This window comes from Chelonia mydas, chromosome 2, assembly GCF_015237465.2.
Source record: "Chelonia mydas isolate rCheMyd1 chromosome 2, rCheMyd1.pri.v2, whole genome shotgun sequence".
In the NCBI taxonomy this organism is placed as follows: Eukaryota; Metazoa; Chordata; order Testudines; family Cheloniidae; genus Chelonia; species Chelonia mydas.
The window spans coordinates 119494767-119510859 of NC_057850.1; the positions used below are offsets into that span (position 1 = coordinate 119494767).

The 16093-nt window shown below is 40.3% G+C and overlaps 1 protein-coding gene across 3 annotated transcripts in view; it reads right to left on the bottom strand.

The window, feature by feature from the left end:
* The window catches only part of TNFRSF11A (TNF receptor superfamily member 11a), a 37971-nt gene extending 22177 nt beyond the window's left edge, over positions 1–15794 (bottom strand). For 2 of the 3 annotated variants that reach the window (XM_037893270.2, XM_027821332.3), the window contains exon 1: positions 15104–15794. In XM_037893270.2, the coding sequence (XP_037749198.1) occupies positions 15104–15163 (60 nt within the window). In that variant the 5' untranslated portion in view covers positions 15164–15794. Of the gene's footprint in view, positions 1–7955; positions 8095–15103 lie in introns of those variants that run through there. The other variant, XM_043540209.1, reaches the window with a different exon arrangement.
* Between the last annotated feature and the right edge of the window lie 299 nt (positions 15795–16093).

The following is a 16093-nucleotide window of genomic DNA, read 5'->3' on the forward strand; positions in this document are numbered from 1 at the left end:
CTTCAGTGGTTCCTCTTATATTTGGAATCAACAGGAAGAGCTGGTTATTTAGTTACCTGTTCTAAAACAGGGGAGCTATACATAACACAGGTGCTATTGTTACATTTACAGTATATTCTCACCACAGCTATTTATCTATCTATCTATATACACGCATTGTGACAATCAACACTCCTTTCTATTGTGGTGTCCTAGTATTTAAAAAGCCTTGCTATTGTCTTCTCTTATTTACACTTCCAGTGAGGTAAACAGTAAAATCACGCCAAATTTCTTACATGCACCTCAAATCAAATGGAAACCTAGCCACATAATGGGGTGTGAGTGTGAACTTTGTCCTAGGCTAGAAGGGACTCTGGGTCGGTATCAGATTATGCCATAGGCCAGTGGTTCTCAAAGCCAGTCCACTGCTTGTTCAGGGAAAGCCCCTAGCGGGCCGGACCGGTTTGTTTACCTGCCGCGTCCGCAGGTTCGGCCGATCGTAGCTCCCACTGGCCGCGGTTCGCCGCTCCAGGCCAATGGGGGCTGCGGGAGGCGGGGTGGGCCAAGGAATATGCTGGCCGCCCTTCCCGCAGCCCCTATTGGCCTGGAGTGGCGAACCGCGGCCAGCGGGAGCCGCGATTGGCCAAACCTGAGGACACGGCAGGTAAACAAACCGCTCTGGCCTGGCAGGGGCTTTCCCTGAACAAGCGGCGGACCGGCTTTGAGAACCACTGCCATAGAGCATTTAATTTGGGGTGCAAGAGAAGATAAAAAGCTAAATGAGTGCAGCTGGGGAAAGGAGCTTTTATTTTAGATTGTGTTTGGGAAGTCTTAGTCCTTGCTATCTCCAGGTAAGATGAACTTCTATTTGTGAGGTAGCTATACTTTCAAACTGACAGAAGACTTTGTATAGAAGTCTTCCCTGTCAAACTGGGGGGTTAGAATCTTTTTTTTTTTTTTTTAAATGGGTTGGATATTGCAAATCTGTATTTGTAAGGGGTACCTTTTGTAAGCAATCAAAGTGCAGACAATGGAGCTACTCACGGAAGGGTCTGCAGAAGGATTGTATCTGAACACCAACCTGCACATAAGCTTTTTTTGCCTGCGGGAATCTAGCTACTTTACTTATATGGCCCTATCGGTGTAGTACCTGACCACTTCACAGTTTTAATGGATTTATCCTCATAACACCCATAGGTAGGGAGGTGTGATTATCCCTTTTTACAGCTTGGGGAAGGGGTACAGAGAGACCAAGTTACTTTCCCAAAGTCACACAAGTAGTCTGTGGCAGAATGGGGAACTGAACCCAGGTGTCTGGAGTCCCAAGCAATCACCGGGCCATCTTTTCTCTCTGCCAGTAATAATTCTGTACATATAAATTCTGATTATTTTGATAATATACACAGTATTGGTATGTGTAGAAAGAGGGTCAAATTTCCACAGGTGATTGTACATAATCTTACAAATATCAAATAAAAAATGAATAAAAACAATCTGGAAACCTAATCTGAAATAAATTCAGCAAACTCAGTCATTTCTTTAAAAAGAAAAGGAGTACTTGTGGCATCTTAGAGACTAACATTTATTTGAGCATAAGCTTTCGTGAGCTACAGCTCAAATAAATTTGTTAGTCTCTAAGGTGCCACAAGTACTCCTTTTCTGTTTGCGAATACAGACTAACACGGCTGCTACTCTGAAACTAGTCATTTCTTTGCCAGTCTCAGTATTGGTGAATCTTTTCACTGGACCTTATGGATATATGAAAATTAACATTTCAGAGAACAGTCATATTTTTAAAACATTTTTCATGTTTTTAATTATAGGATAAACACAAGTTTTTTGCTGTAGTCCTTAAATGTAATCCAGTCCGCCTGGTCAAATATACATCATCTCAGAACTGTGTCCATCTCCAATGATGGACAGCACGTAGAATTAAAAACATTTCCCTCTGGTTTTCATAAGGCCCTGATTCTGCAAAGCACTTCAGCACACATGAGTAGTCGCATTGACTTCACTGGGAGAATGGATGTGTTCAAAGGTAAGCGTGTGAATGAGTGCTTGCAGGCTCTAAGAACTTTTGCTTTAATGAATCACGGGTATAAAGCTGAACTGTGTTAGTCAGACTTTTAAAAGCACACACAGGTGCTTTTGAAGGGAGGACTCACAGAATTCAAATTCCTGCCTTCAGGCTTAAAGAAATATTTATTTTTAGTGCTGTTGAGCAATCTGATGGCAGCAGAAATTGTGTGTCATAGGTGCTAAAATTACTTTCTCGCTCAAATGAATATTCAGACAGACATATCAGAAAGAGAGAGAGAGAGGATAGAATTGCATGGGCCCCTTTACTTCAAAAGAAAAAAATCTGGAAGAACAAGCTAGGGGGTTTCCAGTATTTTTTTAAAATGTCATTTCTTTCAAAAACCTGAGGCTCACTGTGGATTGTTTGGGATATTCTCAGATTTGTGAAGCTAACATTTGTTGAAAGTGTAGTTATAGATGGTGGGTAACTATTTAAAAATGGCACTTTCTTGCTCAATATATCTGCTCCCAAAGGGTCTTCAAATCATAGCTGACCATTTTACTGACCAAATCACATTTTTACTTCTTTTTGGAATGCAGACCTAATGTAGAAGCGTGAGCCACGTTGTATCCTGCCTCACACAACATCAGCTGATTTTTAAACTCATGAGCTTGGTATTGATAGTGACATTAAAAGCAGGAGAAACTGTTTGATTGTCCGACCCTCAGTTGTCCAATAAGCAGAACTCTGGTGATTCTACTGTTCTTTGGGCATGAGTGTCTTCACCCAGAGGATCAGGATTTGCCCAGTGACGTCAGACCAATAGCCATTTAAACCAGCCATCTTGTTTTCCAGCTGAGACTGGCTCTGCAATAGTTTCTTCTGTTTAAAAAATACATTTCTCCCCTCTTCAGAGAAAAGAAGCCATCCCTTCACATTTAAAAGTTTTGTATCTTCCGTCCTTTTTGCTACATTGCTAATGTTGCTTAACAGTTCCTGTCTTCCTTCGGCAACAGTCCTAAGCTGCACCACAGCAGCATAAATCTCTTGCTGTCTCGCAACAAAACACAAAAGAACCAAAACCAGCCTGCTGCTAGGAGTCCGAAACTGATGATAAATGTTTGGTTTTTTTTTTTAAATCGGCATCCAAGTCATGTATGGCTGAACTATAGTAATATGCTGACTCAAATCATGAAGCCCTAATATGAAATCAATGGGGAACTCTACCTTAATACAGATGGCACAATACAGCCTCAGGTTTCCTATTCCTCTTGGAGACTGCTCTGCTTGAGTAATTCCAACTAGTGATTCACTAGCCAAAAATATTATTTTGTTGGAGGAGGCTTAAAAGCATTCGTAATTTAGTAGGGCTACTGGTCATCTCTGCCACTTTCCTGATTCAAGGACCACTCAGCAACACCACCTGGGGAAATACTATCTTATTATTTACAGAAGACCTCAATTATATTTTTACATCATAGAGATTAAAAGGAGAAAGATTTATACTGAAAAGGCATAATCCAAGTTAGACAGACACACATCCTTCCACACAATCTTAATTGACTGCTGATAAAAATCCAGTCACAAAGCACATAGATGACTCTGGGCAGTTCCAGCTGTTCACTTGAAGGGCTGTAATTCAGATTGTGAACAAAATGGTTTTTGTGATGTCAACTTTCCAGTGACCAGTAAACCACATCACATAACCACCATCAGATGGTAAAACAGAGTCAGGAAATGCAAAGGCGGAATGACGACTGAATGCTATTTCACTCTTACAAATGAATCCTTGGAAACTTGCTAGATCTTGAAACCTTCCAGACCCAAAGTGGTAAGAAAGAACATAGGGTAAAAACAATCATTATTAAGGAAAATTTAAAAAATATCTATAAATTGTTGACAGGTAATGGAGAGATGCACTGAAAAAGTCTAGTTCCCCAATGAGTGTATTGCATACTGTAATTTTTCCTGTGGGCTCTTTTTAACAAGCAGCAGACAGCAAATCCAGTTATGAGGGATTACCTGACCAATGACAGAACTCTATCAACAGGAAGAACCATAAACTAATCACAAACCCTCCAGAGTTATTTCTGTTAGGCATACTGTGCAAAAAAGAGCAGAAGTGGTGGCACTGAACAAACATATCTTATAATGATGGGGGAGGGCAGATAAGAACCTTGGTAGGTTAGATTAGCTAAAACAAACAGTAGATTGATCACTGTTGAGATGGCTACAGTTTCTATGAATTAACTAACCGTCCTTTAGCTCCTCAGTGGAATTAAAAACTCCCCTTCATATGAGTAACATTCATCCACCATATGATTATCATCAGATAACAATCAGACAGGTGTCAATACACAAAACACATGTATGTATATATTTAATGCTTATCTTGATTCATTGGGTTGTTTAGGGAGTCTAAATGTTATTACTTTGCCTACAGTAGTGCCCAGAACTCCTAGGTGAGATCATGCTGCATTATGGGGGTGCACTACATACAGACATAGACCTGCCCTGAAAAACCTAATGTTTACATAGATAAGACAAACAAATAGTGGAAAGGAAAGAGAGTTGAAGTGACTTATGAAATAACACAGCACTGTAAGGGCAAAGCTGTGTATAGAACCCGGGTCTCCTGGGTCCTCTGTCTAGTGCCCTATTCACTAGAGAAGGGGATCCTATGCCAAAAACTCTTCAAACCCAATAACAAACCTTTCAGTTTCAAACGGATGGATGTCGCACGTACTGGAGTATGCCAGAGAATGCCCCAGAAGCAAAAATGCACTCTCTTGGCTGCTTTCAACCATAATGGTGACTAATTCTCACCAACCGCAGTGACATAGTAGTGTTATTTAGTAGTGTGTTAGATGCTGCGGCTGTCACTGGGTGCTGCACTCTCTCATCCAGCGCACAGCCGGCTGGCTTTCTGCTGGGCCTAGCTCACTGCTTGTGCTGAGCCACACAACTCAAGTTGTGAAGTTTCATCTCATGCCACCAAAGCTCCTCTTGTCCAAAGAGAGACAGGCACATAGGGCCAGTTCAGAGCGACTGCAAAACCTGTAGCCTCTGGGAACCACAAAATCAAAGCTCCCCCCCGGAGCTCCCTCTGTACTCCCTGCCTCACAGACGCTGCAACCTGGCCCCTGTAGGGCTGGAGGGAGGGGGTACATGGGGAATTCTCTCCTGTCTCTGCAGTGAAGTTGGTAGGTGGGCAGTGATTAGTCAGGTCCAGTGGATAAAAGCTTGGCTACCGGTAGGACGGCCAGATGGCCCAGTTTTATAGGGACAGTCCTGATATTTGGGGTTGTTTTCTATAGGCACCTATTACCCTCCCACCCCCGTCCCAATTTTTCACACTTGTGATCTGGTCAGCCTAGCTACAGGACTAAGGAGAGCCAGAACAGCTGTGGGGGTTCCATTTGAGGCCCTCTCACCTCTTCAGCCCAGGCTGGAGCTGCCCGATGCTCAGGTAGAGGGCAAGGCCCCCCATGCTCCAGCTAAGACTCCCCTGCCTCTCTGAACCCTCTCCCCACTGCACACGCACACAGCCAGAGTCACCCAACCCTTTGTGCTCATTTTTATTTAAATAAAAAAAAATTCAAAACAGAATCCAAAAATTACAATCACGAGCAGGACAAATCACAGTTACAAAAAGAAACTGGCCCCCACCACCCCTTCTTTTTAATGGCACTTTATTTGTTTTATCCAATTGCTACTTCAAATGTTTTGTGTTTCTCTTCATTTAATTTTTATAAAAGGGAAGCAAAGTAAACTTTGGCTCATATTCAACAGCGATCCATATAAAGAACTTCTCACTTAAATTAGATGAGTTAAAAAGTCAGGCTACTGAACGTAGTTCTCCAGCACGTATCAGAATATATCAGGATATCATTTGTGACGTACTCAAATGACAAGAAACAATTAAGTAACACAGAAGACAAATAATAATGGCTGATTCATTGTGTTTCTTTATAATGCGCTGTCTAAAATTCTAGAGATGTTTAAAAAGGAAGTTATAATTACAGCTGGACAGGAACCTCTTGATGAAGTGTTTTTCAGTGGAAAATGCTGATTCCATGACCCCAATACTTTATATGGAAAAGTATCAGTTTCAAGCAAACATTCATTGGGAAGTTTTCTCAGGTCCAGAGCAGCATTTCTGGTCCAAATTAGACAGAGAGACTCACACTAGCCAGCCCTAGTTATAATCAATTTTTTAGGCTTCCTTAGGCATTTATTTTACCCCAGAGTCCAGAAATCCTTAGGTCAAGGCTAACAAGGCCTAAAATAAATACATACAAAAAGGAGAGATTTGCAATTTTTTAAGAGGGTGGTATCTGAACTAATAAAGTTTGGGAACCAGGCACTAGACCATGCTACCTGTAAGCATTTTTTCTTTTTAAAATGATTTACTTTTAATCAGACTGCTTGCAATTATCTGTCAAAAATATTTTTTAAAAAAATCGACAGATTATAAAAGCAGGGGGTTAAAAAAAATAAATGACAATTTTACTAGTATGCTTCTACAGCAAAGCAACAGAGAAATGAAACTCCCAAAGCCAATATCTTGTAAAGCCTGCATGGGCAAACCTATTTAAAATAAAAAAAAAGTATAAACAAAAGAACTGAAGCTCTATGTTTTCTTCTTTCAGTTTATAATTAACATACAATTTAGAGTGAATAACCTGATCCCTAAGACACTGGTGTTCACCTTAAAGAGGCTCCATAGAGTCATCATCTACTGTGATAGGCTCCTGCTCTGTTTTATATATGTACAGTATAGGTGTTATTTTTTGCTTACTTAATCAACCGAAAGTTATGGGCTTGATGCAGGCATTGCTGAGTATAACTCAACGTCTATGTTGAAATGGATGTCAGACTAAATGATCATAGTGGTTTCTTCTGTTCTATAAAGTCTATAAATCTATACACACAGAAAATTTAACAGATGTTATTTGGGAGTGTTGGTTATTTACAAAAAGCAAAGATATATTTTATATGTTTATGGAAAATAAAATATACACACAAAAAGAAAAGAAAAGCTAACATTAACAATAAAGACAAGTATGTGTTTTTAAGTGAATGGTGGTAAGTATAGTGGCATATAACCTTTTGCTCAATAGGCTACCAGAGAGCAGTGTAATACACTAGATAACAAGAGCTTAATGTATAATCCTGCAAGCTTACCCTCACACAACTCCTGTTGGAACCCAAGGGTAGAATGAGTGCGTATGCATCTGAGGAGCTGGTTGCCAAGGCTTGTTGCCTTTTGCCTCTTCCTGCCTTCTAATATTTGGAATTCTATGGTGGATCATTTGGGCATGCTTCTTTGGGCAGCGGTAACATGGGTATTTTCAGGGATGCAGCCAGTCCTTTGGTAGATGGCTTTATAAAATGGGTGCTCTTCACACTCTCAGGGGACCAAGTCTTGAAATAAACCACACAGTTTGATCATCTAGGTAAGAATTACGTGATCAGGTCTATAATTTCTTCCCTGTCAGAGTAACAGGCAGCAGAGAGCCCAACCCCGCTGCCTTTATAAGAGTAAAGTCAGAACAGCATTACTGAGCTCATTGGTAACTTTAGCCCAAAAAGTATTTAGGTGCCAAACTCCCATTGATTTAATGGGAGTTAGGAGCCCAAATATCTTTGAGAATCTGGGCCTTCATTCCTTAGTAGTCATCCTAAAGAACCAAGTCTGCCATTTGCTATTTACTAAGGGCATGATCCAAAGACCCATAAAGTCAATGAAAAGATTCCCATTGACTTCAGTGGGTTTTGGATCACACTCTTCGTGTGTCAGTTTTACCACATATTCCATTACCTTAAAAATGATTTATCAGGCAGATTTAAGTCCTGAGCTCTAAAACCATTATTCCAACAATACTAGAAGATACTGAAGAACATAAAACACGCAAGATACAGTTTGCCATACCTAAATAAATTCTGTACCAACCTGCAGTCACAAATGTAATTCTTTGCTGTTCATGAATAGATCCTATTTATTTACTTATTTATTTTGCCACAAAGTAGTGAGGGCAAATTACATCATTTTCTTTCTACTGATCAAGTATCTGAAACTGGTAGGGTGGGTTAAGCTAGCTAGTCTTGCAAGAAAAAGAAACTCTTTTACTGCAGTAAGGTCTTTTTCCATAGCTATACTTGAATCTTATGGCTTGTCTACATGGGGCCATCCAGGAAAGTTAATTCAAATTAACTAAAGATGTGACTTTGAAGGGGATTAGTTAAACCTCATTAAATCCCTGTGTGTGGATGATGTTATTCAGAATTAAAAGTGGCCTTAATTCAGTTTAGCTTAATTCACTTTGGAAGTGAATAAAGCCACAAGGAGCTGCAGCTGCCTGGCTTGGCTTTGCGAGCTGGACCAGGTGTTCACTTCCTAGCCCAGCGTCACTGCTGCCTCCCGCCCCGCCCCATCTGTGTGAGATCTGAACTGGAGGGAGGTGAAGAGATTAACTCCCTGTTTGCTGGAAACCAAGCAAGGCTCCTTTCATAAATGAACTTTGCCTACTGCTGTTAAACAAATGTTTAAAAAAAAAAAAACCATGAAAGACAGGCTCATCCATTTGTCCAGAATGTTGACAGAGAATAGAATCATGTATTAGTTATTGGGCAGTATCTAAATAGGGCTCCCCCAGAGAGGGACGTGGGGAGTGAAAGTGAGATGTGTTGGGAATTACAGCATGTGAAAAAGTGTTTGGGAGAAATGGCCTTCAACACTGGGTAGAATTTGCACGCTTCCCTTCAGGGCCCCAAACTGCTCCAGTTTGAACTGATGACAGCACTCCCATTGAGTTCAGTGGGAGCAAGTTAAGGCCCTGTCCTATTATTACTAATTTCTATTTGGTTTCAGTTGCATCCACATGTCCTAAGCGCTGTGCAGACACAAAGGAAGGCAAAGTCCCCACCCTGAAGAGCTTACAGACAGAAAAGAAATACTGGAAAGGGGTGTAATATGCAAGTAAAGTGGTCACAATATAAGGATATTATGGATCAGCTCCTCAGCTGCTGTAAATCAGCATCACTCCTCTGATCTGGGTCCTCTGAGTTCCCATTATCAGTAAAGACATGTCACAAATAGACCCTAAATGTAGGGGAAAGTGAACTAGGAGAAAACCGGAGGTTAGTATTCCCCTGCTTTGAAACTTCATGCAACCTCCTGCAGTGCAATGGAGACGCCCCAGACCAGTGGTTTTCAGCCTTTTTTCATTTGTGGATCCCTAAAAAAATCTCAAATAGAGGTGCAGATACCTTTGGAAATCTTAGACATAGTCTGTGGACCTACAGGGGTCCGCAGACCCACAGTTGAAAACTACTGGACTAGAAACAACATTAACTAAAAGTGTACTATGCTACATTATTGGGCTCTATGCCACAGCAAACCCTGCGATTTTCAGGAATTGCTGCTGTATCTCATGAAAGTCTTTGTTCTACAATATGAGTCCCTGAACTTTGCACTTTCTACTAACTGTAGGTAAGTCATAAAATAGGATAGTACTGCACTTACTTACTGTAAACAGATTAATTTATTGTATGAACTAAGGCCTAAATCCATAGTGCAATTTATCTAAACTGCTCTTTAGTTTTATACTGCATGAATTGCACTCAAATATTTGCTTCTCTCACTATTTGTGCTCTTCCATTTTAAATAACTAACCATTCTCTGTGCACTAACTTTTCCAAGGAACCCATACCAGGCTGAGCATAATTAAAATTGAATGTGAGCAGTAGTATCCAGCATATTATCCCGTGCCACTTGACAAACCAAGGTTCCAGTAAAAGACAAAGTATAATCTCCAAGTAATATAGTACTGCTGAAGAAAATGATGAACCATGTGTCTGACCACAGTTCAGTACAGACAGAAAAAGAACAATCATCCTAGACATGGCATGAGATGGCCCAGTGTCTCATTGTTTCCTTATGCTCCCTCACCTGTCTGTCTCCATCTGCTGTCTCGTGTCTTATAGTTGGATTGTAAGCGCTCTGGGGCAAGGACCATCTTTTGTTCTGTGTTGTACAGTGCCTAGCCTGTACAAATGAGGTCTTGGTCTGTGACTGGGACTCTTAAGTACAGTTGCCAACTTTCATGCGGTAAGTAAGCACCGCGACTTTCACAATAAACCAAAAATAAAGCTAATCCAAAACAAGCCAATCCCTAAGAAACCCAACACTCTATGTGACTAGATCCCCCCTGGAGTGCAGTCTGGGACTGTGGTGGGCCCACTGTGCACCCTTGACTCTCTCCCCACCTTGCCCCTACTTGCTCCTTGCCCCTGCTTGCCCTTGCTTGCCAGGAGCCGATCAAAAAAAGAAGCAACAAGCTACTAGCCAACAAGCAACTCACAAGCCAATTAAGCCAAAAACAAGCCCAATTTCTGTGTTTTTTTTGGGTTTAGTCTGTCTGCTCCTAAGTATCAGAGTCAGAATTTAACACCAGAAGAGACCATCATATCATCTAGTCTGACCTCCTGCACAACACAGGCATTAAACCCCTATCCATTATCCCTGTATTGAGCCCAGTAACCTGGATTAGACTTAAGTATTACAGTGCTAAACCATCTTTTGATAACAGTAGCTTTTTCTGCAGGTGCAGAGAGAATATTTTCTTCATTTCAGTTTATTCAACTAGTTCAATTCAATGACTAGTTCATTCAAAGTTAAGAAACCAATAGGAGTAGAAAAAGTTTTTCTTCTTCCAATCTAATAATAAAAACTAGTGAAGAGTTGTGAGAAGATGAAATCTACTAATTCTAAAAATCTTGATGGACATAGTGACCAGAAACAATCAGTTTAATTCATTAAGTACAGATAATACTTCCTTTCTTTAATAAATCAGTTTTAAATGCAAAACATGTTTTGATAAACTTTTTTACTTATTTAAGGTAGTTTATTTAATTTAAAAAACAAATAAAATGCTGTTTTTGTGAATTTTTAATTGAATTTGAATTTCCATCCAAATAGAGCTTAATACAAATTACAAGTAAAAAATTAATCATCTAGTAAATAAGAAATGGAACAAATTCATAATTTTCTAACAGAATAAAAAATGAAAAAATGAAGAATCTAATGTGTAAATTAAGCTATATAATTGCTTAAATAAATATGTACAGATATAGTGTATCCTATTGGTTAGCAAAAAAAGAAGCAGCACCAAATTTAGTGTAAAGGTTATATTTCATTGCAAATCAACATGTTTTAATGGTTACCAACAAATAATCTTTCTTCAGGGAAAATAACTAAAGTATAAATGCAAAACTTAATTAAAATCAATGATCTAAATCAAAGTTTTCTGCTTGCTGATTGAAATCATGATTATATTGGTGATTTAAATCACTTTGATTTCAATCAATCCATCCTGTTTTGTGTGACAGAGTGTGAATTCAGAGTGTGAATTCTTCATATCTTCAACTATTTGTTTTAGCAGAGCTATTCTTGGAATTTTCTCGCTTTTGAGCTAGTGAATGATTGAAGGCGGTAGTACCAGTGCAACACTAGTAGATGTATCATCACTATGGCTCAGCTGGAATTACTGTTTGAATTGTGCTTCAATTGATATATGGTGAAAAAAATCTTGCCCCCCACCCCAGCTACAAGATCCAGTATATTTTCATGACATGTTGCAATTATTAGAACGATCTGTATTTTATTAACTTGTAAAGTTTGGGGTAAGCAGGTTTGGTTGCGTGGGGGTGGGGCAGAGGAAGCTTAATATTAATGGAGAGTTGATAGAGTGTTTCAAAGTATGGATGGAAAATCCAGTAATCATACATTACTCTACACTTACTGTGGCTGTCCAACAATTACACTTCATGTTGATGTAAAGGTTTTAGCCGCATATGCCACACAATTATCTCCTTTATGTGAGACACTACGGAGAGTTAGTTTAGATTTATCACACACCCCTCACCTGGGAAACTGCAAAGCAAGTAAAATCTCTCTGCTTTCCCTGCCAGTGCCCTTTCCTGAAAGTACCAACCAATTAATTTAACCAAAATAGCGTGTAGTGTATATCTGTAATTTGAATGGCAAAGAATCCAAAGTTTTTGACTGAGGCTCATAGCAGCTTTGCTTTATTTTATTACGGCTTTTTCCGTAACAGGGTTTTTTGGGGTGGGGCGTTGAGATGGGGAGAGAGTCTACATTTTGGGCAAAAACATTTAAAAACTTCTCTAAAGCCCTAAAAATTCTGATTGCCTGGACTGAACAAGCACTCCACATGGGCAGACACAGTATTATGTATGGTTTAGGGGGAGAAACCAGTTCATTGACACTCAAGAAAGGAGGCCTGGCAGTTAAACTGTATAATACTGACAAATACATATTCCTACAATCTTTGTTCCCTTATCTGACTGAGGCATTTTACAAGTATCAAGCAAATAAAGGAAAAATATTAATTTTATATAAAATTCCACAAACAAGCTGCACTGATCATGTGTCAGGAAGGAAGGTACTGTATATTCTGACACAGTATAAGGCAAATGTCTTGGAAAAATTGTCTCATGGTTAAACCACAAGACTGGGAGGGAGGTGGTCTGGGTTTTGTTCCCAGCTTTGTCACAGATCTTTGGTGTGAATTTGGGCAAATCACAAATTCTCTGTGCCCATTTCCCCATCTGTGAAAATAAAGATGCTGCTTACCTCTTAGGGGTTATAAAAGTCTTAATTTATGTTTCCACAGGTTTTGTGATCTTCAGATGGAAAGCATGATAAAAGTTTGAAATATTAACGTCTCTCAACTGCTCCCAGTTAAGAGGAGTGTCATTGATTATGGACAAAAAGTTACTGGTATGTCAGACAAACCACTTCTATTATTGTCAATTATTTCTGTCAGAAAATGCCAAATAGTGTACAGAGGTTATAAAAATTAATGACTAAACAAAATAAGCATCACAGAATATTAACCTTTCCCACACTACAGCTTTTCTTGAGACTTGTATCATTTTGGATCTTTGTTCTCCAACATTTTGGCCACGGAAGGTTGTGAACTAGCTGACAAAGCAGCCACTAGCATTCTTAGAGTAAAGCACATGCTTCAGTGCAACAGAAAGCGTTACGTGTTATAAAATCAGTGCCAAAGCATCCTCCTCTTATTTTTTGTGTGTCTTAAATTTGGTGGGGGAAACAAATCTGGGGGAGAGGGGGAACACATTGAATGTTCATTTTGGGGATATGGAGCAAGTAGGGACTTACAGCATAGGACCCCAAATTAGGTGCATTTCCTGGGTTCAACTAAGCAACAAATAAATACCAGGCTACAGGAAACAATCTCCTCAAAACTAAATCACTTGAGGGGAAAACAAAATTTCTTTGTGAATGATCGGGAGAGGAACATCAATGAGATTTGAAAATGATACCATATTGGCAGATGTTCTGAACATCCATTGGGACAGAAAAATAATACAATAGGAGCTAGAGAGATTAGAAACATGGTCAGAAAACAGTAAAATAGATTGAACTCTCAAAAGTGCAGGCTGATGCACACATGCAAAAGGAGGAAGAAACTTAGCAGCAATTCTGAAAGATACCTAAGGTGTGAGGGTAGGCAGGAAATTATGCATGGCTTTTATTTATATATATATATATATATATATATATATATATATATATATATATAAAGCAGCCAATGCAGTTTGGGCTGCCTATTCAGAAGTATCAGAGTTGAAATGCCAGCAAGCACCTAGTATTCTCCATTAAATCATTAGATTGTAAGCTCTTTGGGACAGGGATCATCTTTTTGTTCTGTGTTTATACAGTGCCTAGCACAGCAGAAGCCCCAGTCCCAGACCGGGACTCCGGTCAAGACTGCAATTCTAAGAAAATTATACTTAAAATAATAGGTAATAAAATATTGACAAATATAAGGAGTTCAGATCAGGGTAACAAAATTGATTCAGAAGCGGCAGGAACTGACTTATGGAGGAAACGCTATATGTATATATAATTATAGCTTTGCCTAAGTGATGCTGAAGTTGGGACATGATCACAGTCTACCAATATTTGAAAGGTCTAAACACCAAGGAAAGAGAGGAATAATTTAGAGTGCTGCACAGAGGTATAAGTGGGAATAACAGTGACATCATGAAAATGTAAGCTATATGGGAAAAATTCTGATCACTCTATGATATGAATAAGGCTCCTTGGCTGTGGCACGCTCTCCTTAAGTGAAAAGATGGAAGTTCCACCACTGGGAACACCTAAGAGTATGTTAGACTGAACGCTAATAGAGCTGTGGCAAGTGTTATGCTTTGTATGCACGTGGTCACAGATTCGAATCCCACTTAGTGTATCACACACACTGTGAATAGTGTCTGTTTTAAATAGAAAGGATGTCCCCAGGGTTGGGGTGCTAGCCTGGACCGGGGGTCAATTCCCTGCTATATAACAAACTTGGTGCATCACCTTAGGCAGCTCATTTAATTTCCCTGTGCCTCCGGTCCCAAACTGTGAAAGGGGCTCGTCCATACTTCACAGGGGTGTTGGGAAGATAAAACTATTAAAGCTTGTGAAGCCCTCAGATAGTATAGTAATAAGGGCCATGTAGGTACTTTAGATAGATAGTAAAGATACCATAGGGGAACAATCCTTCAGTGGTGGGCGACGGACTGACTGGCCTTACAGATTTGTTCCATGTCTATATACTATGATCCTATAGAATACAAAACTCCAGTCAAGTGTTAGCAGCCTCTTTTGAGTAAACTCTGTTCAGTTGGGTGGAGTTTATCTTGTTTTTCGCTACATACAAATTATAACCCTCCACAACCCCTCTGCAAATATTTTCTCACACACTGCACCGGGCAGAAGCAGGCAGGTTTCCTACAGATCTTCTGAATTAGTTTTGGGGTTTTGTTTTTAAAGGAGGGAGGAGTTGGAGGCTTGCGAGACAGGGAAAGTCAAAAAAACAACTAAGCAGCCAAACTAAGAAAAAAGGCAGGGGAAACTTCTGTTAATCCTTCTTCCTTCAGCAACAGTAGCTATGAGAAACCAAACCCTACATACGGCTCTTTTCAGAATAAAGAACCTCTGCACAGGTCAAATGCTCACTCCCCCTCACATTTTACATCGACTTGGTAATAGAGCCTTACCTGTTTGTCAGCGATGAAAAGGCAGAGAACTAGCCAACAGCCTGCGGCTGAGATGGACATGTCCGTGTGTCTGTCTCTGCCTGCCTTTCCTGTTCCTTTTGCTGTCACTGCCCCAGAAATTAGATCCTCCAAACCAAATCCCCTAGCCCCAGCCACATTTGAGTTAGTTACTTCTCTTTCTTCCTTTCCTTCCTCTCAGTTACATGAGGGGAGAAAACAAACATACCAAAAAAAAAAAAAAAGTCTGGCTGCAGTCCCCACAGCATTTCCTCAGGACTTGACATGCAGGTTTTTTTTTCTTTCTTGTCCCTCCCTTTCCTCTCCCCGCCCCCCTGTTAGAAGAAGTTTAGTCATGAAGCCTGTGGTCCTTCCTCCTGGTGATAGTGCTCCCTCCCCAAGTCCACTCCACTGCCTACTGCTCGAGCCCTGCTTCCCTCTTGTTCTATCTTATAATTTTTCTCCTCCCATTGCTTCTTGCAACCTCCTGCTTGCTTCCTCCCTTTCACTGCATCCTGCTTGATCCTGAAGTTTCCTGATGCTCCTTTCCTTTTAATCTCTCAAGCAACCTGCTGTCCCCTTCCTTCGACTACCTCTGGCAACGTCCTACTGCCCTGTTCTTTCCCAGTGCCTCCGTCCCCCCCGCATCCAGAAATTTCCTGATGACCCTTCCCTTCCACTACTTCCTGAAACTGCCCTTCTACTCCCCCTCACACTGCCTCCTGCAACTTGCCCTCAGTGGACCCAGCAAATTCCTGCCCTTTGCCTCTGGCTCTGTGAAAATTATACCAGATAGGCATTAAATCCACTACACTGCAACTCCCCTCTCCTCTTTATCAACAACAAACTCCTTAAACCAGTGGGAAGCATCTTCAGCTGTGCTGTCTTTCTGAGTATATGCGCTGCACCAGGGCAGGTGGAGGTGGGGAATGAGTTTCTAAGATGATCTAATCAGGAAGTTGCTCTTTTTCTTGGGTATTTAGATTTGGCCCA